Source organism: Theropithecus gelada, chromosome 9, assembly GCF_003255815.1.
Source record: "Theropithecus gelada isolate Dixy chromosome 9, Tgel_1.0, whole genome shotgun sequence".
NCBI lineage: Eukaryota > Metazoa > Chordata > Mammalia > Primates > Cercopithecidae > Theropithecus > Theropithecus gelada.
This window is the reverse complement of record NC_037677.1, coordinates 84,809,033-84,832,565: the sequence shown is the minus strand read 5'-3', so window position 1 is coordinate 84,832,565 and position 23,533 is coordinate 84,809,033. Positions and strand designations below refer to the sequence as shown.

General features: G+C 39.0%; 1 protein-coding gene across 2 annotated transcripts in view; it reads left to right on the top strand.

The window, feature by feature from the left end:
- The window catches only part of RNLS (renalase, FAD dependent amine oxidase), a 321,473-nt gene that overhangs the window by 273,114 nt on the left and 24,826 nt on the right, over positions 1-23,533 (top strand). Inside the window, exon 6 of one of the 2 annotated variants that reach the window (XM_025396729.1) lies at positions 8,595-8,769. In XM_025396729.1, coding sequence (XP_025252514.1) covers positions 8,595-8,769 — 175 coding nt within the window. Of the gene's footprint in view, positions 1-8,594; positions 8,771-23,533 lie in introns of both variants that reach the window. The other variant, XM_025396728.1, reaches the window with a different exon arrangement.

Below are 23,533 nucleotides of genomic sequence, written 5' to 3'. Positions count from 1 at the left end.
TATAAAGAACTGCCAGAGATAATTTATAAAGTAAAGAAGTTTAATTGACTAACAGTTCTGCATGACTGGGAAGGCCCCAGGAAACTTGCAATCATGGCAGAAGGGGAAGCAGGCACTTCTTACATGGCAGCACATGAGAGCACCTGTGAAGGAGGAAGCGTCAAACACTTAAAAAACCATCAGATCTTGTGAGAACTCACTGTCATGAGAATAGCATGGGGAAAACTGTCCCCATGATCTAATCATCCCCAACCCCCAACACGTGGGGATTGCAATTTTCGATGAGATTTGGGTGGGGAAGAACTCCTCAACTATGTTTTGGAATGAGTTGGGGAAGAACTCCTGCTCAGTGTTTTGGAATCGTTTCATTGAGATTGGTACCAGCTTCTTTGTAGGTCTGGTAGAATTTGGCCATGAGTCTGTCTAGTCCTGAATTTTTTTTGGTTTCTAGAATTTTTATTACTAATTCAATTTTCTAACTCATTATTGGTCGGTTCAGCATTTTAATTTCATCCTGATTCAATCTTGTGAAGTTGTGTGTTTCCAGGAATTTATCCATCTCCTGTAGGTTTTCTAGGTGGTGTGCATAGAGATATTCATAATAGCCTCTGAGAATCTTTTGTATTTATGCGATATCAGTTGTAATGTCACCCTTGTCATTTTTTTGATTATGCTTATTTGAATATTCTCTCTTTTTCTTGGTTAATGTAGCTACTGGTCTATCAGTGTTGTTTATCATTTCAGAGAACCAACTTTTCATTTCATTGATCTTTTGTATATTTTGTTGGTCACAATTTTATTTCATTCTGCTCCGATCTTTGTTAATTCTTTTGTTCTTCTAGCTTTGGGTTTGGTTTGTTCTCATTTTTCTACTTCCTTTAGATGTGACATTGGGTTGTTAATCTGAGATCTTTCTATCTTTTTGATGTAAACATTTAGCAGAATAAACTTTCCTTTTAGCCCTGCTTTTGCTGTATCCCAGGGATTTTGGTATTTTGTTTCTATTTTCACTTGTTTCAAAACATATTTTGATTTGTGCTTTAATTCTTTTGTTTACCTAAAAGTCATTTAGCAGCAAGTTGTTTGTTTGGTTTCCATGTACTTATGTGGTTTTTGATCGTTCCTCTTGGTATGATTCCTGATTTTATCCCACTGTGGTCTGAGAAGATGCTTGATATGATTTTGATGTTTTTAAATTTATTGAGATTTTCTTTTTTTTTTTTTTTTTTTTTTTTTTTTTTGAGACGGAGTCTCGCGCTCAGTCGCCCAGGCTGGAGTGCAGTGGCGCGATCTTGGCTCACTGCAAGCTCCGCCTCCCGGGTTCACGCCATTCTCCTGCCTCAGCCTCCGAAGTAGCTGGGACTACAGGCGCCCGCCACCACGCCCAGCTAATTTTTTGCATTTTTAGTAGAGACGGGGTTTCACCGTGTTAGCCAGGATGGTCTCGATCTCCTGACCTCGTGATCCGCCCGCCTCAGCCTCCCAAAGTGCTGGGATTACAGGCGTGAGCCACCGCGCCCGGCCAAATTTATTGAGATTTTCTATATGGTCAATCTTATAATCAATTTTAGAGACTGTTCCATGCACAGATGAGAAAAACATACTTTCTGTGGTTGTTGGGTGTAGTGTTCTATGGCATTTACTGGGTTCATTTGGTTAAGAGTCCAATTTAAGTCCAGATTTTCTTTGTTATTTTCTGCCTCAATGTTCTATCTAGTGCCATCAGCATGGTGTTGAAACCCCCCACTATTATTGTAAGTCTGTCTATCTCTTCTCTTACGTCTAGTAGTATTTGTTTTCTAAATCTTGGTGCTCCAATGTTGAGTGAACATATATTTAAAATAGTAGAATTTTCTGATTGAGTTGAACCCTTTATCATTATATAATACTCTTCTTTGTCTTTTTTTTTTAATATGGTTGTTTTAAAGTCTCTTTTATCTCACACAAGAATAGCAACCTTTACTCTTTTTTGTTTTCCATTTGTGTGACAGATTTTCTCCATTCTGTTACTTTGAGACTGTGGCTGTAATATGTGACATTGGTCTCTTGAAAACGGTAGATGGTTGGGTCTTGTTTTTTTAATTCTAGTTTGCCAATCTATGTTTCTCAGGTGGGGCTTTTATGCTGTTATGTTCAAGGTTAATATTGATATGTGAGGTTTTGTTCCTGCGATAGTGTTAGCTAGTTACTTTGTAGTCTCAATTGTGTAATTGCTTTATAGGATCTGTGTACTTTGGCATTATGTGTGCTTTTATGGTAGCAAGCATCGTTCTTTTGTTTTCATGTTTAGAACTTCTTTGAGCTTTTCTTGTAGGACTGGTCTGGTGATGAAGAGTTCCCTTAGCATTTGCTCATCTGGGAAATCTTTATTTTTCCTTCATTTATGAAGCATAGTTTGGCAGGGTATAAAATTCTTTACCGACTATTTTTTTCCTTAAGAAAGCTAAAAATATACCCCCAATCTCTTCTTGCTTGTAAGGCTTCTACAGAGAAGTCTGCTGTTAGTCTAATGGTATTTCCTTTATGGATCATTTATCCCATTTTTTCAGCTGCCTTCCTTTGAGATTTTTATTTTTTTTCGTGTTGATCTTGGATAGTTTTATAATTATAGGCCTTGGTGATTATCATCTTGTGTAGTATCTTGTGGGAGCTTTTTTAATTTCTTATATCTGGATGTTGACAATTCTAGCAAGGTTAGTGAGATTTTCCTGAATTACTCCCTCAAATATGTTTTCCAGGTTGCTTTCTTTTTCTTCTTCTCTCTCAGGAATACCAAGCAGTTATATTTTGTTCACTTTATGTAATCCCATATTTCTCAAAGGCTTTATTCATTTTTCTAAATTCTTTTTTATTTTTGTCTGATTGGATTAATTTGAAAGACCAATATTCAAGCTCTGAAATTCTTTCTTCTGCTTAGTCTAGGTTATTGTTAAAGCTTCCAACTGTATTTTGAAATTTTTTCAGTGAATTTTTTTCGTTCCAGAAGTTCTAATTGTTTGGGATTTTTTGTTTGTTTTTTTGTTTTTGTTTTTGTTTTTGACACAGCTATCTCATCTTTTATATCCTGAATTGTTTTTCTAGTTTCTTTGTATTGGATTTCAACTTTCTCTTGGATCTCATTGAGTTTCCTTAAAATCTATATTTCGAATTATTTATCTGCCATTTCAGACTTTTCATTTTTGTTAGGACCTATTGCTACAGAGCAAATGAAATGCTTTGGAAGTGTCAATCCACTCTGAGTTTTTTTACTGCTTCAGTTCTTGCACTGATTCCTTCTCATATGAGGCAGCTGTCACTGTTTATTTTTTTGTTTGCTGTCATTTGGATAAGACTTTTACATTTTGTAATTCTTTTTAATCTTGTGGGTATGTTGTATGTTGTGTATGATCATTTGGCCTCCTTTCCAGGTGCTTTCAGAGGACCAAGGTGCTGTATGGGTCCTTCATTGTGGATAGCTTTTGTGTGGTGGCTTTCTCAGATGCTGCTTCTTGTAGCAATGTATTCAATGTATGAGCCAACGCTCTATCTACTGTTTGGCTGAGGGTGTGGAAGTCTCATCACATGCACTAGCACTCAGCCCTTCTGGCAGCAGGTGTTTTATTTGTTGGTGGAGTTCAAGCTCTAGTCCAGTAGGTGGCACTTACGAGTAAGAGCTGGCCCACCCACAGGTAGATTGTTGGAGCATGCTGAGGTCTTTGGGGAAGGAGCAGTGGGGGAAGTGCACCAGCTCCAGGAATGCCAACTGCTTCCCGTATCACACCATGTCACAGGGCTCACAAACTTCAGCTCATAAAGACTTTTTCCTTTGGTTCCCAGCTGCAATGTGGCTATGGGCTACTGATACACCATTTTGGCAGCTACCACTAAGATGGGCTTGGGGCAGAGCCTCTTCCTCCAGTCCAGAGCAGACAACTCTGTGGCTTGTCTGTCCTCCATTGCCAGGATGCTGCTGTTTTGTGTAGGGTCAGGGAGTTGGGCCCTGCCCTTTGTGCAAGCCCAAGCAGCACAGGCTCACTTTCAGCAAGTGTGGAGTCACTACAAAAAGTGTGATAAGTGCTTTCTCCAGGTGCACATATACCAGCCCCCAGCCAGGAGAACTACTACTGCATCCTCAACAGTGCTAAAGGTGGCAAGGGGCGGATGACTCCCTTTCTACAACCTTTCCTAACCATCAGTTCTACCCCCTTCACCAATTGGTGCCACTTCCTTCATTTCCTTTGTCCCAAGGGAGACTTTAGTGGGCTGTGCTCCCCATTCCCTTCAAGGCAGCCCACCAAGGGTGAGATCTCCAGGGCTCCCACAGCTCCACAGGGACCCACCAGCCCCCTGTGTTTGCCAGAGACAGAGTGGGTTGTGGGGTATGTTTGTGGGGAATCTCGTGGTGTGGTGACTCAAGGGCAGAGATTCCCTGGGCAGGGCAGTGTCCCACCACAGGTGCACAACTAGCATGACTCAGTTCGGCCATGTCAGTTCAGGTCTGAGGGGAGTATAGGCATGCTTAACATGAGCTGGCCACTTGGTTCTCTGCCCCTGGAAAATTTCCCCAAGTCACCACTGACAGCATTGCCCTTGATCTAGAGGGCAGAGGGGCTCCCCAACAGTTTGACAGTCAGTGAATTGTTGCAGGGGTGAAGGGAGCAGAGAAACACTCCCACTACCCCTTGCCAAAGGGTTCTGAGTTCCTCAGGGGTCAATCTCTGCCAGACCCTTGCTGCTTTTTTTCCCCTGTATCTCAGCTTTTTCCCCTGGGCACTCTGACAGGTCCTGGATCTCTTCTGTCAGTTTTTCATTTGGAACTTGTCCATTCACAGGTAACGTTGATCTTTCTGAAAAGATCTGGCATCTGATGTCACTAGACAGGCATCTTGAAAACCAGAAGCTTGATGGTAACTGTTATAGAACAAAGTGAACATGCTCAATGCTACTGAACTGTATACGTAAAATAGGTTAAAACAGTAAATTTTATGTTATGTATATCTTACAAAACACACAAAAAATCAAATCCTGCTCTGCCTATACCCAGGAATAGTCTTCCATTGTCCCTGGGGTGTTGATATAATGATCAGTCTTAATGCTTTGAGAGAAGTCAATTCTGTTATCCCTTTCTAAAGCCGCTCTTTCAACAGTGGAGAGGTGAAAACAAGAATATTACTTAGAAATGCCTTCTGTTTGTGTAGCACTTTATGTTTGAAGGAAGGCTTTTATGTGGGTAATTCACTTAATCCTCATAGCAGGCTTGTAAGGTCGGTAGTGTTGCTCCCTTTTAATTGATGGAAAAAAGTGAAGCCTGAGAGATTAAGTTGTCCACGATTACAGGGCTATTAAAGGTTGCAGAGGTTCAAATACTTATCTTCTGACTCTGTAGCCATTGATTTCCCAAAGTAGAGAAATAATTGTCAACTTACTATGAGCTTTACATTTAAAATGCCAAAAACTAGGTAATATTCTTGTTAAACTGAATAAAGAAAAGAAAAAGAAAAATAGCATCATTAACTTCCCAGTGACCAAGGAATAATGATTATGCTGAATTTATGCTCTAAATCCTATTAACATATTTGTGGCTTTTTATACTGCTCTATTTTCAAACTTTGGTCACGTTTAAATTCTGCTTGGCTCTTTGTATTTTTAGACTTTAGCTTCTGAAAATATGCTCTAATTTAGGGTTGGGGGAGCTTTTCCCCAAAACTTACTGTTTTCAGTCATAGCTATTCAAATTTTCATCTAAATTTTCAAAATAAATATACGATTCCAATAAAAATAAGTAGCCAGGTTGTTCTCTCATTGTTATGCAAGAACTATTTCACTTTAGGTCTTAAATTTCATTTTTTATTGCTCTCCGTGGAGTGGATGGTTAATGTAAATGGAAGAAACCTGGCATCACACCATCACTGGTCTTAGTGACTTTATGAGTTCCCCCTAGAACAAATAGCTGGGTCAGTGCAACCTCCCAATTCTCAGCATGCAGCTAGCATTCATTTTCCTTTGAAGCTTGCCATGGATAAGTCAACTCAGAGCCTCAACTTCCCTGCTTCAGAATGCTGACCTAGTAGTTTTCTCTGTTGCTGGGAAGATGTGGTACTGTATGTGTCTCACGCGTCCGTGTGAAGAGACCCCCAAACAGGCTTTGTGTGAGCAACAAGGCTGTTTATTTCACCTGGTTGCAGGCGGGCTGAGTCCGGAAAAGGAGTCAGCAAAGGGTGGTGGATTATCATTAGTTCTTATAGGTTTTGGGATAGGCGGTGGAGTTAGGAGCAATGTTTTGCAGGCAGGGTTTGGATCTCACAAAGTACATTCTCAAGGGTGGGGGAGATTATAAAGTACATTGATCAGTTAGGCTGGGGCAGAAATAAATCACAATGGTGGAATGTCATCATCTAAGGCTATTTTCACTTTTGTGGATCTTTAGTTACTTCAGTCCATCTGGATGTATATGTGCAGGTCATTGGGGATATGATGGCTTAGCTTGGGCTCAGAGGCCTGATAGTATGGAAGAGGGGTGGCATTGATACCCCATCACTGTGAACAAGCCTCCCTTAATTTATTAACTGATAACATAAATAACACTTCCTAAGGCAATATGCAACAGATTTCTCACTGTGGTAGTATTCTGTGAAAGGAATTGAGATTTCCCACTCCTGGGTCCTTCCCTCTGTACAGAACCTGTAAAGTCTTCACTGACAGGTTACACATTGAACATTCAAAGAGATGGCCCCTCTGTTTCCTCTTTCAAGTTGTTTCAGCTACTGTGAGGTGAAAATACTGTACAGTCCAGCTTACCATTGCATTTACTGCACAAATTCTGAATTCAGGTCCCTCACCTCATATACGTGAAACTCTTTGGAAGCATTCACTGCACTTTAAAAAGTTTGCAGCATGTTGGGACTCTCTTCTCTTGTGTTTTGCCGTAAAATTTATAAGCCAGGGTTCCTTGTGCTGAGTGCAATGGAAAAATGAAGTACTTTCATAAAACATGACTCACACCTATAATTTAGGCAACACTCAGGAAGCTTTACCCATGTATCTGGCTTATTGCTTCCATTCCCATAGCTTACATTTATTAAGCACCTACTCTGTGTCAGAAACTATGCTGAGTACTTCATGTGTACTATGTTATTTAATGCACATCATAGACCTATGTGGTGGCTACTAACTTATTCTCATTAAAAAAAAAAAAAAAAAACCTGAAATGTAAAGAGATTAAGCGGGCACATAGTAAGTGGCTTATGTCAACTCTTTCTTTCCTGTGTCAATTGTACTGCTGTAACTCAAATAGATCATTGTATTACCTTTTACAATCCCAAGTTAAAGAATTTCCAGAATCAGGTTTGACATCTCCTATCAGTGCCTCACACACTTTAATATTCTATTCTCTCAGGAGGGGGAGGTTCCAATTTTCATAATATATTCATATGTTTTACATCTATCATTGTTTTCCTCTCAGCTTTCTCTTCTGCATGATTCAAACAAATAATAGCAGACAAATTCTTGTTAATATTCTTCCAAGACGGTGCTTTCTAATGTCTCAGTTACTTACGTTTCTTTCAACTGAGACTTTATTTGATTGCTCTATATTCTACTAAGGAGTGAATGATACAAAGCAGATACTCATTATTTGTGATTACAAACAGACAGCAAAAAAATCAATGGCAAACAAAAATGGAAAGTTGCTTCATGTTTTGAATGAGACAGACTTTTATTTTATTTTATTTTTTTTTTTTTGAGACGGAGTCTCGCTCTGTCCCCCAGGCTGGAGTGCAGTGGCCGGATCTCAGCTCACTGCAAGCTCCGCCTCCCGGGTTCACGCCATTCTCCGGCCTCAGCCTCCCGAGTAGCTGGGACTACAGGCGCCCGCCACCTCGCCCGGCTAGTTTTTTGTATTTCTTAATAGAGACGGGGTTTCACCCTGTTAGCCAGGATGGTCTCGATCTCCTGACCTCGTGATCCGCCCGTCTCGGCCTCCCAAAGTGCTGGGATTACAGGCTTGAGCCACCGCGCCCGGCCTTCAGACTTTTATTTTTAATGCTGATTAAAACATAAAGAAATGGTAATTAAAACATAGAGAAGAATATTATGAGGACAAGCCTGTTTTTAGAGAGGAGCTTGGTTTGTTTTTGTTCTGACATTTGTGTAATTTCAACAAAATATATTTCAACCCCTTAAGCATTAATTGAATGAGACAAGTATTTATTGAATATCTACTTTGTTCTCAGAATTTATGAAGATTATAGACTCTGTATTAAAAAATGGACCCTGCCCTGAAGAACTAGAAATTTTGTGAATGAGAGAAAACAAACCTAAATATAATTATATCCAAGGCAGTTCATATTAAATGAACTTCTACCCTTTCTTCCAGTTCTTTAGCAATATCTGACAATCTGTTCAGTAAAACTTCTCTTTAATCTGTCTTCCTCTTCAGAGAAGTTTGATTTTGAATTTCAGAAATGCCTAATTTATGCTTTAACGATTAGAATAAGTTTTTCCTCTACTTATTGCTTGATTATTGTGATCAATTCTCTAGTTTGAATTGCAATCCTGAGAGATGCTTGCCTCCTACCCACTTTAAGATGCATCTTTATGATCCTCTTATGCCACAGAGTCATCAGAAATTGGGCCTTCCCTCGTGATTCACACCACTGTCCCATTTGGAGTTACATACTTGGAACACAGCATTGAGGATGTGCAGGAGTTAATCTTCCAGCAGCTGGAAAACATTTTGCCAGGTTTGCCTCAGCCAATTGCTACCAAATGCCAAAAATGGAGACATTCACAGGTAATCAAATAATCCAGTGGTCTAAGCACAACAATTTTCTTAATAGGCTAACAGAACTGATGTTACTTCTTTATCTTTTGCATTCTCTAGTAAAAAAATTAACTATGTGATCTTTGGAGCAAACATGTGTTTGCCCAACACATAAATATAACTTCTGCGGGTTTTATTGTCCTGCTGTTTCTCAACAAGAAGTGCATACAATATTCACCAATGTTATCTTCAAATTCTATCTCAAGACTTACAACCCTTGATATTCTGAGGTCTTCTCTTCAGACAAGGCAGCTTATATCTCCAAATGCGGCTGTTTCGTTGGGCTTCTTCTACATCAGTACTGTGGATACTTAGAAACCACTATAACTTCCCAAAATTTTGCAATATGTCAAATTAACCTTGTAAGTGTATTTTGCTACCACAATTTTCATTTTTATTAAGTTTCCACTTTGGTTTTGACTGCTGCCAGCTGAGCTCTCTGTGGGAGAGAGATAAGTACCTGCATAGGACAGCTAGTTGAGCTGTTTTTCAGGGTTAGATTAAACCTGCTGATCACTCTACTAGTTCAAATTTAAAGCTCCTTATACTAAGTAAATGTTGACTTTTTCTGAAAATTTCTGCATATTTCAATGGAAGTAAGTATTCATAGAAAAAGTCTTTTGATCCGTAAACTCAGTAGTGAAGTCATTTAGGGGACAATGAAGCAAAGGGCAGATACAGGAGAAAAAGCAGTGAGTTTTCCATTTTTTTCCTGGGATTTCTGAGCTTGTTGACGAACTGATTTACCATCCCTATTGGTTATCCAAGCTGTGAAGCCTTTAGAAAAAGTGGTGTTGTGAGAAATTGCAGTTGGTTTTGTATATTTTAAAGGGCTTTCCAAAATCAGAGGAAATAGTAAATTACTTCCTAAAATATTGCAGCAGGTCTATGTTTTACTCTTATCTTCTCAAGTTAAATTATACAGTGAACCTTTGGGGAAAATATTTACTTAAGCACGTCATGGTCACTTTAGAAGACTTTACTTTTTCCTTTTAAAAGCATTGAAAAATCTAAATAGCTATTCTCTTTAAGTGATATTGAACTCAATTTTAAGTTAGCTTGAATAAGAAAACAGGGAAATAATCTTGTTGATATATTTTGAAGCTAGGTATATTATACATCAAGTCGCTTTGTGATTTATAAATACTCCTTTAAAAGAAACATTCGTTTATGAGGTTTCCTCTCATGCCTTTCTCGTAATTTATTAATAAACTGAAAAAGTGGGTTTAAAAATCTACTTATTTCTTAATATTTCATGTGTTAATAAAAATAGATTTGTCCTAACCACAAAATGGCCTAATCAAAGTTGTGCAATATCACAAAATTTAATAAAAATCTTTGAACACAATGTACCTCCAAACCCTAGCAATGATTTTGTTACAATTTGGATGTTGAAATTATCTCACTATATTTACAACTCTGAAGTCATGAAGTCTACATTGGCTACAAAACCTGAAAAGGAGTAAGTTATCATGCAGACTTAGAAGTTTGCATGTTCCACTATTCATATACTTCTCATAGTACCTTGAGGATCATTTTACAGAACATAACATTCATTTATGATAGAAATGTGGGAGGGTAGGGGACATATTAGAAATCTCTATACCTTCCTCTCAGTTTTGCTATGAACCTAAAACTGTTCTGAAAAAGAAACAAGTGAAGTCAATTTAAAAATAGAAAAAAATCAAATTAAAAATGTATCTAGTGGTAAAGATAAACCCTAAATAGATTATTTTAAATATATATTTTTTAAAAGCAGTTTTATGAGTTTGTTAGTTTTAGAAAAACTATAGTGATGAGCACACGAAGCCTCACAGAGATGAAATAACTTCCTTAAATCCCCACAGGTAATAATGATGAAACCAGTCTACCTGCCTCTCAAGTCCTTCCATCCTCTTCACCCACCTTCTATTTCCTGTTGTTGTTGTAACAAATTCTCAAAAACTTGGTAGTGGGAAACAACACAAATTTATTATCTTACATTCCTGGAGGTAAGAGTCGAAAATGGGTCTCACTGGAATAAAATCCAGGTGTGGCCAGGGCTGCATTCCTTTCTAGAGGCCCTAGGAGAGAATCCATTTTCTTGCCTTTATCATCTTCTAGAAACTGCCCACATTCCTCAGCTTGAGACCCCTCCGATCTTCAAAGCCAGCAACAGCAGGTCAAATCCTTCTTCCACTCTGACCTTTTCTTCTACCTCACTCTTGTGATGACATTGGGCCCACCTGTGTGATCTAGAATACTTACGCCATCTCAGGTTCAGCTGACTCACACTTTTAATCCATCTGCAACCTAAAATCTTCCTTTCCATTGACATAACATATTTGTAGGTTCCAGGGATTAAGACATGGATGTTTGTGATAGGGGCATTACTTCTGCCTGCCACACCCTCCTTTCTCCCAAATCCCCTGATGGATCCCCTTAATGAGGCATTGTTTCCCTCTTCCTCATAAAACCTCTGGAGAGAGCATCAGCCCTGTAAGACTCAAGCCACCCTAAGGGAGCAGCTGCTATCTACAAGAGAAAAGAGGAGTATTTTGTGTGGGGACAGTTTCTGATTTCCTTGGTGTTGCTCTCCCAAGCCTAGTGCTATTCCTAATGTCGCATATCCATATTCACAATTGCAGCAGTGGGGTAAAAAATGTTTTCTCATGTATTCATTTGGTAACTCACTTATTCAATAAGCATTTAATGAATGCCTACAATATGCCTAGTACTCTGCTCAGGAAACCCTAGAGACTAATATTTGCTGACGGCCTTCTCCTAAGACTCTAAATTGAAGTTTGTCTTGGGTAAGATAATGGTGCATTCTTGTGGGTGCTGCTCTTAGGAAAGAGGCAGGTGAAGAAAGAAGGCATTTTTTGAAAGACTTAGGAGCTGTTTCTGTGCATCCCATTTTTAATTTGAATAAAGCACTTGAGTAGGTGGTTCAAACAAACAGAAAAGCAATGGCAGATTTTTTGTGGTTCTCAGTTCCTCCCTTTTGCAGCTATTTGCCTTCCATAATTTAAATGTTTAGCCAGTTAATATGACTTGATGCTTAGTCGGTTATGCATTGAATTAAGGTTTCTGTAACAAGTATGACATATTAACTCTTTCACTAGAAGCAGAATTACTGAAAATGTCTTTCCATGTACCTTGACAGGGGACATTTAATCAGTTTGATAACCCTGATACTCTGACCATTATTTTATGCTGTGCTTTCCTTCGTTTCAGTGTCTATCATGATGTCCTTCTCAAACTATAGTAATTTCTGCATTCAGGTTTAGCTCTAATTTTCCCCATCTTTCTTCAATTCCAGAAAATGTTAGTGGCCCTTTTCCTTACTTTATTTAGCACTGTCATGATTACTTTGTTTTTTAGTCTCCAAATGTACATTCAGATACCAAGGAAATCAGGAGAGGAACTTAGGGGGAGGAAATGAATGAATACATTGAAATGCAATATCTTTGGAAAAATAAATGGATGTGGATGTGGACTACCTTGTAAGCTTGTACAGTACAATTAGAAATCAGTTATCTTCTATAGTTATATATCTTCATTTAATACTTTGCCCTGAGCTTGTACCTTTTCTCTTTCTTTTCTTTTCTTTTGTTTTTTTTGTTTTGTTTTGTTTTTTTCAGAGGTAGGATCTAACTCTGTCACTCAGGTTGGAGTGCAGTGCATGATCAGAGCTGACTACAGCAGCCTGCCTCAAACTTCTTAGCTCAAGTGATCCTCTCACCTCAGCCTCCTGAGTAACTGGAATTACAGGTGCACACTACTGTTCCCGGTTAATTTTTTTAAATGTTTGTAGTCACGGGGTCTTGCTATGTTGCCCAGGCTGGTCTCAAACTCCAGGACTCAAGCAATCTGCCTGCCTTGGTCTCCCAAAAGTGCTGGGATTATAAGCATGAGCCACTGCACCTGGCCACAAACAGTATTTAAAATAACTCCAATCTTTACTGGTATCTCTTCTAGAACTTTAAAGAATTTCCAAAATTTATCATTCACAACTCTTTTGGAAAGCTCTCCTCATTCCTGGTATGACCCTCTTATGAAAACTCCTTTGAATCCTCTCTTTGCTCCCTTAATAACCTGCAGAAACTTTCGCTGACAATCAGCCATGTAGGCTTGTCAGTTTTTCTTTCCTTTCTTCAACCTTCCATTCACATTCTTCACTTTTGACTCTATCCTTTTATTCCCCTCCCACCTCTTAAACAAGGAAGTCTTTGCCCTTTTCAATAAAAGTTTCCATTTGGTTCCTTCAGGCCTTTTCCAGCTGATTACCTTAGTTACCCATAGTACTGCTAGGTGTTAAAAGGAGTAAGAAAGAAAAGAGGAAATGGGCAATGGCTGAAGGCCAGAATTTTTCTTACAGATTTTGTTTGGTGGAGGAAGTGGGTGTGCACACAGAAGAGCTTGAGACCACCCGTACGCTTACATTATTCCCTCATGAGATTAATTTCTGGTGAGTAATAGTGTCTAATTTCAGCATTGAAAGGTCAGGTGGTAATTGATATTTTAATTTTTTCTTGCTTTTTCCGATGTATTTTCTTTTTCTTTTTCTTATTTTTTAACTTTTAAGCTCAGGGGTACACGTGCAGGTTTGTTGTATGGGTAAATTTGTATCATAGGGGTTTGTTGTACAGATTATTTTATCACCCAGGTATTAAGCCTAGTACCCATTATTTCTCCTAATCCTCTCCCTTCTCCCACCCTATACCCTCCACCCTCTGATAGGCCCTAGGGTGTGTTGCTCCTCTCTATGCGTCCACGTGTTCTCATCATTTAGCTCCCACTTACAAGTGAGAACATGCGGTATGTGGTTTTCTGTTCCCACATTAGTTTGCTAAGGATAATGGCCCCTAGCTCCATCCATGTTTTCCTGCAAAGGACATGATCCCTTTCTTTTTTATAGCTGCATAGTGTTCCATGGTGTATATGTATCACCTTTTCTTTATCCAGTCTATTATTGATGGGAATTTAGGTTCATTCTATGTATTTGCTATTGTGAATAGCACTGCAATGAACATATGTGTACATGTATCCTTATAATAGAACAACTTATATTCCTTTGGGTATGCATCTAGAAATAGGATTACTGGGTTGAATGACATTTGTGATTTTAGGTCTTTAAGGAATCGCCACACTGTCTTCCACAATGGTTGAACTAATTTACAATCCCACCAACAATATGTAAGCACTCCTTTTTCTCGTCAACCTCACCAGCATCTGTTATTTTTTAATAACAGCCGCTCTGACTGGTATGAGATTTCATTGTGGTTTTGACTTGCATTTCTCTAATGATCAGTGATGTTCAACTTTTTTCCATGTGAATCTTGGCCATGTGTATGTCTGCTTTTGAAGTGTCTGCACATGTCCTTTGCCCACTTGTTAATGCGGTTGTTTTTTTCCTGTGAATTTGTTAAGTTCCTTATAGATGCTGGATATTAGACCTTTGTCAGATGCATAGTTTGCAAAAATTTTTTCTTGTTCTATAGGCTGTCTGTTCACTCTGTTGATAGTTTCCTTTGCTACGCAGAAGCTCTTTCAATAGATCTCATTTGTCAATTTTTGCTTTTGTTGCAATTGCTTTTAGCATCTTGGTCATGAAATCTTTGCCTCTTCCTGTGTCCAGAATGGTATTGCCTAGGTTGTCTTCCAGGGTTTTTATAGTGTTGGGTTTTTCACTTAAGTCTTTAATTCATTTTGAGTTAATTTTTGTATATGGTATAACGAAGGGGTCCAGTTTCAGTCTTCTGCATATGGCTAGCCAGTTCTCCCAGCATCATTTATTGAATAGGGAATCCTTTCCCCATTACTTGTTTTTGTCAGGGCTGTCAAAGATCAGATAGTTGTAGGTGTGTGGCCTTATTTCTAAGTTCTCTATTCTGTTCCATTGGTCTATGTGTCTGTTTTTGTGCCAGTATCATGCTGTTTTAGTGCCTCCAGCTTTGTTCTTTTTGCTTGGGATTGCCATGGCTATTCAGGCTCTTTTTTAGTTGTATATAAATTTTAAAATAGTTTTTTCTAGTTTTTTGAAGAATGTTGATGGTGGTTTAATAGCAATAGCATTGAATCTATAAATTGCTCTGGGTAGTATGGCCATTTTAACAATATTGATTCTTCCTATCCATGAGCATGAAATGCTTTTCCATTTGTTTGCATCATCTCTGTGTTCTTGGAGCAGTGTTTTGTAGTTCTCCTTGAAGAGATCTTCTACCTCCCTGGTTAGCTGTGTTCCTAGGTATTTCATTCTTTATTTTATTTTTTATTTTTTGAGACGGAGTCTCGCTCTGTTGCCCAGGCTGGAGTACAGTGGCGCGATCTCGGCTCACTGCAAGCTCCGCCCCCCGGGTTCACGCCATTCTCCTGCCTCAGCCTCCCGTGTAGCTGGGACTACAGGTGCCCGCCACCGCACCCGGCTAATTTTTTTGTATCTTTAGTAGAGACGGGGTTTCACGGTGTTAGCCAGGATGGTCTCGATCTCCTGACCTCGTGATCCGCCCGTCTCGGCCTCCCAGAGGGCTGGGATTACAGGCGTGAGCCGGTATTTCATTCTTTTTATGGCACTTGTGAATGGGATTGATTTGGCCCTCGGCTTGACTATTGTTGGTATATAGGAATGTTAGTGATTTAGTGATTTTCGCATGTTGATTTTGTATCCTGAGACTTTGCTGAAGTTGTTTATTAGCTTAAGAAGCATTTGGGCTGAGACCATCTACAAACAGGGTAGTTCAACTTCCTCTTCCTATCTGGATGCCCCTTATTTCTTTCTCTTGCCTGATTGGCCGGGTGGGCCAGGACTTCCAAAATTATGTTGAATAGGAGTGGTGAGAGAGAGCATCCTTGTCTTTTGCTGGTTTTCAAGGGGAATGCTCCTAGCTTTTGCCCATTCAGTATGATGTTGGCTGTGGATTTGTCATAGATGGCTCTTATTATTTTGAGATATGTTCCTTCAATACCTAGTTTATTGAGAGTTTTTCACATGAAGGGGCATTGAATTTTATCGAAAACCTTTTCTGTATCTATTGAGGTAATCATATAGTTTTTGTATTTAGTTCTGTTTACATGATGAATCATATTTATTGATTTGCATATGTTGAACTAACCTTGTATCCCAGGGATAAAGCCTACTTGATCATGGTGGATAAGATTTTGATGTGCTGCTGAATTTGTTTGCCAGTGTTTTTTTGAAGCTTTTTGCCTCAATGTTCAAGGATATGGGCCTGAAGTTTTCTTTTTTTGTTGTATCTGTGCTAGGTTTTGGTATCAGGATGATGTTGACCTCATAGAATGAGTTACAGAGGGGTCCCTTCTCCTCAAATTTTTGAAACAGTTTCAGCAGGAATGGTACCGGTTCTTTGTACATCTGCTACAATTCAACAGTGAATCTGTCTGGTCCTGGGATTTTTTTGGTTGATAGGCTGTTTATTACTGACTCAACTTCAGAGCTTATTATTGGTCTGTTCAGGAAATCAGTTTCTTCATGGTTCAGTCTTGGGAGGGTGTATGTGTCCAGGAATATATTCATTTATTCTATATTTTCTAGTTTATGTTCACAGAAGTGTTCATAATATTCTCTGATGGTTGTTTGTATTTCTGTAGGGTCAGTAGTAATATCCTGCTTGTTTTTTCTTATTGTGTTTATTAGGATCTTCTCTCTTTTCTTCTTTATTAGTCTAACTAGCAGTCTATGTATTTTATTAATTTTTTTCCAGAAAACAGCTCCTGGATTCATCGATCTTTTGAGTGATTTTTTTGTATCTCAATCTCTTTCAGTTTAGCACTGATTTTGGTTATTTCTTGTCTCTGCTAGCTTTGGGATGTATTTGCTCTTGGTTCTGTAGTTATTTTAGTTGTGATGTTAATTGTTAGCTTGAGATCTTTCTAACTTTTTGATGTGGGCATTTGGTGCTATAAATTTCCCTCCTAACACTGCCTTAACTATGTTCCAGAGATTTGGATATGTTGTATCTTTGTTCTCATTAATTTCAAATAACTTCCTGATTTCTGTCTTTATTTTCATTATTTACCCAAACGTTATTCAGGAGCAGATTATTCCATTTTCACATAACTATATGGTTTTGAGTGAATGTCTTAGTCTTGATTTCTAATTTGATTGTGCTGTGGTCTGAGAGATTGTTATGATTTCAGTTCTTTTGCATTTGCTGAGGAGTTTTTTACTTCCTATTATGTGATCAATTTTAGAATGTGTGCCATGTGACAATGAGAAGAATGTATGGTCTGTTGTTTTTAGGTGGACAGTTCTGTAGATATCTGTCAGCTCCATTTGATCCAGTGCTGAGTTTAAGTACTGAGTATCTTTGTTAATTTTCTGTCTCTATCATCTGCCTAATGTTGTCAGTGTAGTGTTAAAGTCCCCCACTATTATTGTGTCAGAGTCTAAGTCTATTTGAAAGTATCTAAGAACTTGCTTTATGCATCTGGGTGCCCTGTATTGGGTGCATACATATTTAGGATAGTTAGATCTTCTTGTTGAATTGAACCCTTTACCATTATGTAATACATTTCTTTTTTTATCTTTGTTGGTTTAAAGTCTGTTTTGTCTGAAACTAGGATTGCAACCCCTGCTTTCTTCTCTTTTCCGTTTCCTTGGTAGATCCCTTTATTTTGAGCCTATATGCACCATTGCATGTGAAATGGGTCTCTTGAAGACAGCATAATGGGTCTTGGTTTTTTATCCATCTTGCCACTCTTTGTCTTTCAGTTGGGACATTTAACCCATTTGTATTCAAGTTTTGTACTGATATGTGTATACTTGATCCTGTTATCATGATGTTAGCTTGTTGTTTTGCAGACTTGTTTATGTGGTTGCTTTATGGTGTCACTGGTCTATGTACTTCAGTGTGTTTTTGTAATGGCTAGTAACCATCCTTCCTTTCCATATTTAGTGCTTCCCACAGGAGCTCTTTTGTAAGACGGGTCTGGTGGTAACGAGTTCCCTCAGTATTTGCTTATCTGTAAAGATTCTTATTTCTTCTTCTTCTTCTTTAAGCTTATGAAGCTTAGTTTTGCCAGATATGAAATTCTGAGTTGGAATTTCTTTCCTTTAAGAATATTGAATACTGGCCACCAATCTTTTCTGGCTTGTAGAGTTTCTGCTGAGAGGTCCACTGTTAGTCTGATAGATTTCCCTTTGTAGATTACCTGACATTTCTCTCTTGCCACCTGTAACATTTTTTTTTTTCATTTTGACCTTGGAGAATCTCACAATTATGTATCTTGGGGATAATCTTCTTGTGAAATATCTTACTAGGGTTCTCTGAATTTCCTGAATTTGAATGTTGGTTTCTCTAGCTAGGATGGAGAGACTGTCATGGACAATGTCCTGAAGTACAGTTTCCAAGTTGGTTCTATTCTTTTCATCTCTTTCAGGGACACCAGTGATTCATAGATATGGTCTCTTTACATATTCCCATATTTCTTGGAGGTTTAGTTCACTCTTTTTCATTCTTTTTTCTCTATTCTTGTCTGACCATCCTATTTCAGAAAGCCAGTCTTCAAGCTCTGAGATTCTTTCCTCCATTTGGTCTATTCTGCTGCTAATACTAGTGATTGCATTATGAAATTCTTGTAATGTGTTTTTCAGCTCTTTCAGGTCAGTTACGTTCTTTTCTATACCGGTTATTTTGTCTGTCAGATCTTGCCTTGTTTTATCATTATTTTTAGCTTCCTTGGATTGGGTGTCAACATACTCCTGTAGCTCAGTGTTCTTCATTCCTATCCATATTCTGAATTCTATTTCTGTCATTTTGGCCACCTCAGCCCAGTTCAGAACTCTTGCTAGAGAGGTAATGTGGTCATTTAGAGGAAAGAAGGCACTCTGGCTTTTTGAGTTTTCAGAGTTCTTGCATTGATTCCTTCTCATCTTTGTGAGCTTATGTACCTTAAATCTTTGAGGTTGCTGACCCTTGGATTTTTTGCCTCTTTTATCCTATTTGATGACCTTGAGAGTTTGATTGTGGCATAAGGTCGATTCAACCAACTGGCTTCATTTCTGAAAGACTGTAGGGGGCCAACACTTAGCTCCCAACTCCTGGACTGAATGCTGTAACTCTGCAGGACTCGTAGTGGGCCCCAACTTTGTTCTCTGGCTTCTCAAGGTTAGCAGCCCACTGTGATGGTGGGACCAAGATATGGCTGCTGCAGCAGAGTATTAGCAGATGCCAGGGTACATGCCTCCCTGTGGGTGTTCACCACATTGGTGGAGGCAATGCGGTTGGTGACTGTGTGCAGTCACACTGGAGATGGTGTTGGCTCAGGGGCAGGGTGCTGACTGGCACAGGTCTGGGTGCCTTCTCTTTGCACTGGAAGTGGGAGTGATCACTCAGGGAAGAGAAGGATCTGCTGTTCTCTGTGCAGTGTTAATACAAGGGTGGGGCACTAATGGAGGTGAGGCTGGCTGGTTTTGTGCCTACCAAGGCTGTCTGCAATGGTGGTTGGTCGGGGGAGGGTGGGCGGAGTGCACTCTCGCAGAAGAAAAGCAAAACCCACCCCATGCAGACATGCACCAGCAAAGCAATGTGGACAGTTGCCATGGGCCTTGGGGAAGCTGTAGTATGGGGAAGGAGTAGGCAGGCTGGTGCATGATTGTAGAGGCTGCCCTACTGGAGCTCTGCACTCATCAGGCACAGTCCACCAGTACAGAAGCTATGGTGTAGGGCCCCAGGATACGTGGGACTGCCCTGCAAGCAGGCATGGCCTGAGCTGGTTCTCAGGTCAACCTAGCCCCATCTAATGGGCAAGATAGTCTTTCAGAGATCAGGTCCAACAGTTCGTCTAGGGCTAAAGTCTCCTAGGAGCAAGTCAAGCCTAGGGGCATGGCCATCCCTGGCTGTACTTCACTACTGATCCTCCCGCACCAAACCATCTGGGCTCCACATCAACTGGCTTGCTGCCCCTACCTCTTCTCTAAGCAGCTCTCCCTGCCAACTTGATTTCCATGGTGATTGAGGAGTCTTCTCCTGCCAGAGTTCCACAGGCCTATGGTGAGAGCAGGTTGCTCCTCGCCTGTTCAACTCACCCACTCCCCTGGAGCCATTGTGGGCCAGTAATGAGTCTGGGTGTGCAGTAGCCCCATGCAGTGTTCCCAGCTTTCTCCTTCTTTAGTCCAGCTTCTGTGTCTTCCCTCAGTCCACTTTGGGTGCCTTCCTTCTGAAGATCTATTAGGAGCATGCCAGTTGTCTTGGTCCCCTGGTGGCAGCCATTCCACCTAGCTGCATCTAGTCAATCATCTTGCCTTCCCCCTGCATTTTCTGTTACCCTCATTGTCTCCCTTTAGGTGAGTTGGAACTGGAAGGTAGTGGCTGATATCATAAATATAACAAACTTACAAATCCAAAAGATTGTTGTCCTCTTCAAAGGAGTCAGCCACCTTGACAAACTGCATGCTTATTTCAATAAAACTGGGCATCTCTTTCATAGTCTGACACATATTCTTCAATATATCATCAGTTGCATCAGGTCTTTGAAACTTGAGGTTCAATTTATTGTTTTAAAAACCACAATCATTTGTACTTAACTCATTTAAATACAGTCTTAACAATTAAAAAAATTTAGAGGTAACTAAAAAACATACAGCTGGCTTATATTTGTTTATCTGTTTTAATGTATAACCAGTAAGCTGATTTTAAAAGTAATTTTAAATCTGACAACCTTCAAAGACATTGGCCAGTTCATCATCATGGATATAAATACATCACCTTCTAAGATAAGTACTTTGAAAGACAACAATCAATTGTGTTTATCAGTTAAAGTACATTAGGTGTTTTGTTTCATAGTTCTTTTCTATAATAAAATCAAGCTCTTTTCATTATTCTGCCACAATTCCTATGATTTTTCTCCCATATTTGTGCTTTATAATTCCTGGATTTTTAATAATGTGAGGTAATTATGATCTTGGACTTTGGCATAACACAGACTCATTTCAAACCTTTGGGCAGGCTGAACTGTAACTCTATGTCTCAAGGTTCTCATCTGTAAATGGTAACAACTGAACAGACCCCTTAGACTTGTGGTTAAGGTGAAATGAGAGAATACAGTAGAAAACATTTACTACAGACATTAGTACAAAGCAAGTTATCAATTAATATTACCAGTAGTAGCAGTAAGAGGAGGAGGAGATGGGGTGACAGTGCTTCGATGGTCATTTTTTTGTTGGTAGCTTAGCTCTGTGTTCGTTGCTCTCTTTTCTTGATTACCTCTATTCAGGCCCACATGTCCCACTTTTTCTCTTTTCTTTCTCACTTTTTTATCTTTTCAAAGTTTATCTCTTTTCTCTCTGTTTTATATAAGTAAATAGTCTAGATAGGAATTTTTCACTAGGTCCAATTCAATGCCAGGGACTATGACACTTAGTCATTACCATAAGGGACTGTTGAATAACATCAGAACAAGGTGTGATGGAAGTGGCAGATCCCTGTGGACACAAGGAACGCTTGCCAGTGGTTTCTTGTTGTTGCTATTTTTTAAGCTTAAAGATTTTCCAGCTTCCTGCCAATCATTCCTAAACTAAAACTTGCACATTTTCCAGTGTTTGATAATTTAACACAGTTGGGCCATGAGTCAGCATTTCCCAACAAGAAATTATGGTCATGAGAGTATCTTGCTTATGTATCATAAGTTGTAGTGACCTTTGCATAACCAAAATGGGCCTTTTGGTATAGGTGGACTGTAGTATGACCCAGTTTATCAACATCAGGAAACCTAACAGGTGTCAGTCATAAGCATTGCATTGAGTAATTGCCCACCTCCTTGTCATCAGCACATAACTAACCACTTGTTTCAGTGGTTTATTATGAGGTAGTACATATATGTGAGATCATTAGCTGAGAAATTCTGATTATTGAATTACGATGTACAGTCACAGTTTAATTGAAATTTATATAGGCAGATATTTCCCCTTTTCACAAAATTCCATATTACATAAACTATTAAGTGTTTTAACGTGTAAGAATTTAATGAAGTCATTTTTTTCTCATATACTCTTGGGACTTACTCTCCCATGTAGTCAGTATCACACTTATTCAGAATAACTAATTATTTTGACCAGCAAATACTTTATAAAAAACTTTAAAAAGGAGTCTGTGTCATTGGTACTGAGCAAGTACTAAATATATTCACTTGCACCCAGCATTAATGCTTAACATAGGATGGTGGATGTTATTACAGAGGCATAGATGCTCTACAAGAAATAGGCCCTATTTCAACACTTTCTCATAAAGAGTAAATCTACTTGGTCTATTTAAGTAAACATCAGTATTATGCTATAAAACTAACAAACCAAAAAAGTTTAGTAGTCATATCCACATTATAAATTAATACCATCTACTCATCTGTTCATTAAACACACATTTGTTGAGCTTCTACTATGTGTCAAACATTGAACTGGGTTCTAAAGACTCAAAGACACCTCCCTTCCTGTAAAGAGTTTCCCGTATAATCAATCAGCAAGGGTAACCAATAAGCACATAATCCTGATATAGTACCGTTTGCTATACAAAAACTATGTACAACATACTATGTGAGCACAGAGCAGACTTGGGGAGGAAGTGGTAAGAGGTAGCTTCCTAAAAGAAGATGTCACTTGAGCTAATTCCTTCAAGATGAGGGAAGACAGGTAAAGTCAGTGATGCTGGAGCAATGTTCCAAGAACACATGCACTTTTTCAGAAGCAAAAGAGGCAAAGAACACTTGAGGAATGACCAGTAGCTCAGTTAGGTGGAAATTGAACTTGATCTTTGCCATCGTGTGTTGTAGCATTAATGTATACCATGATAATTCACATCAGCATTTTATTAGACAGTCGCTCTTTCTCTCTCTTTCTCTCTTTTTCAAGAATGCAACTTATTAATTCCTTACTCACTGTAGCTCAATGGGCTCTGTATGTAACTCACTTTATACTCCAACCGCCTTGTGGAGTTTGTATCCCTTCCCCATCACATAGGTGAGAAAACTGAGGATTAGAGGGCTCAGGTATCTTATGTATGTTTCAGCTGCTAGGAAGTGGCAAAGCTGGCATTCAAATGCAGGCCTATTTAAAAGCTAGTGCTTTTAAACACCTCACTTAACTGCAGTAATTTTTTAAGTTCTGGCTTTCTCCCAATTGTGATACCTTCTTATACCATTCTTTTTTTGCTGCTGTCAGCTAGAGATAATCATAGTTAACATTTATACTCTGATTTTAGAAAACACTTGTATACTTGTTTTCATTTGATCCTCACAACTGTTCTGACAGATCAGGAAGTAAATATTATCTTTGCTTTAAATGAGGAAATCAATGTTCCTATTGAACATTTTTTCTTAAAGAACTACTGAACAACAAAATAGAATTTGGAAAACACCTTTATATTCAAAAGTTGATGTTTCCCAGCATATACAAAAATTAACTAAAAATGGATCATAAACCTAAACATAACACCTTAAATTCTAAAACTGCTAGATGAAAACATAGGAGAAAATCTTTATGACCTTGGATTTAGTAAACTTTTTTTTTGGTTTGTTTGTTTGTTTGTTTGTTTGTTTGAGATGGAGTCTTGCTCTGTTGCCCAGGCTGGAGTGCAGTGGCACAATCCTGGCTCACTGCAACCTCCCCTTCACAGGGTCAAGCAATTCTCCTGCCTCAGCCTCCTGAGTAGCTGGGATTACAGGCACATACCACAGTGCCCGGCTAATTCTTTTGTATTTTTAGTAGAGACGGGTTTGGCCAGGCTGGTCTTAAACTCCTGA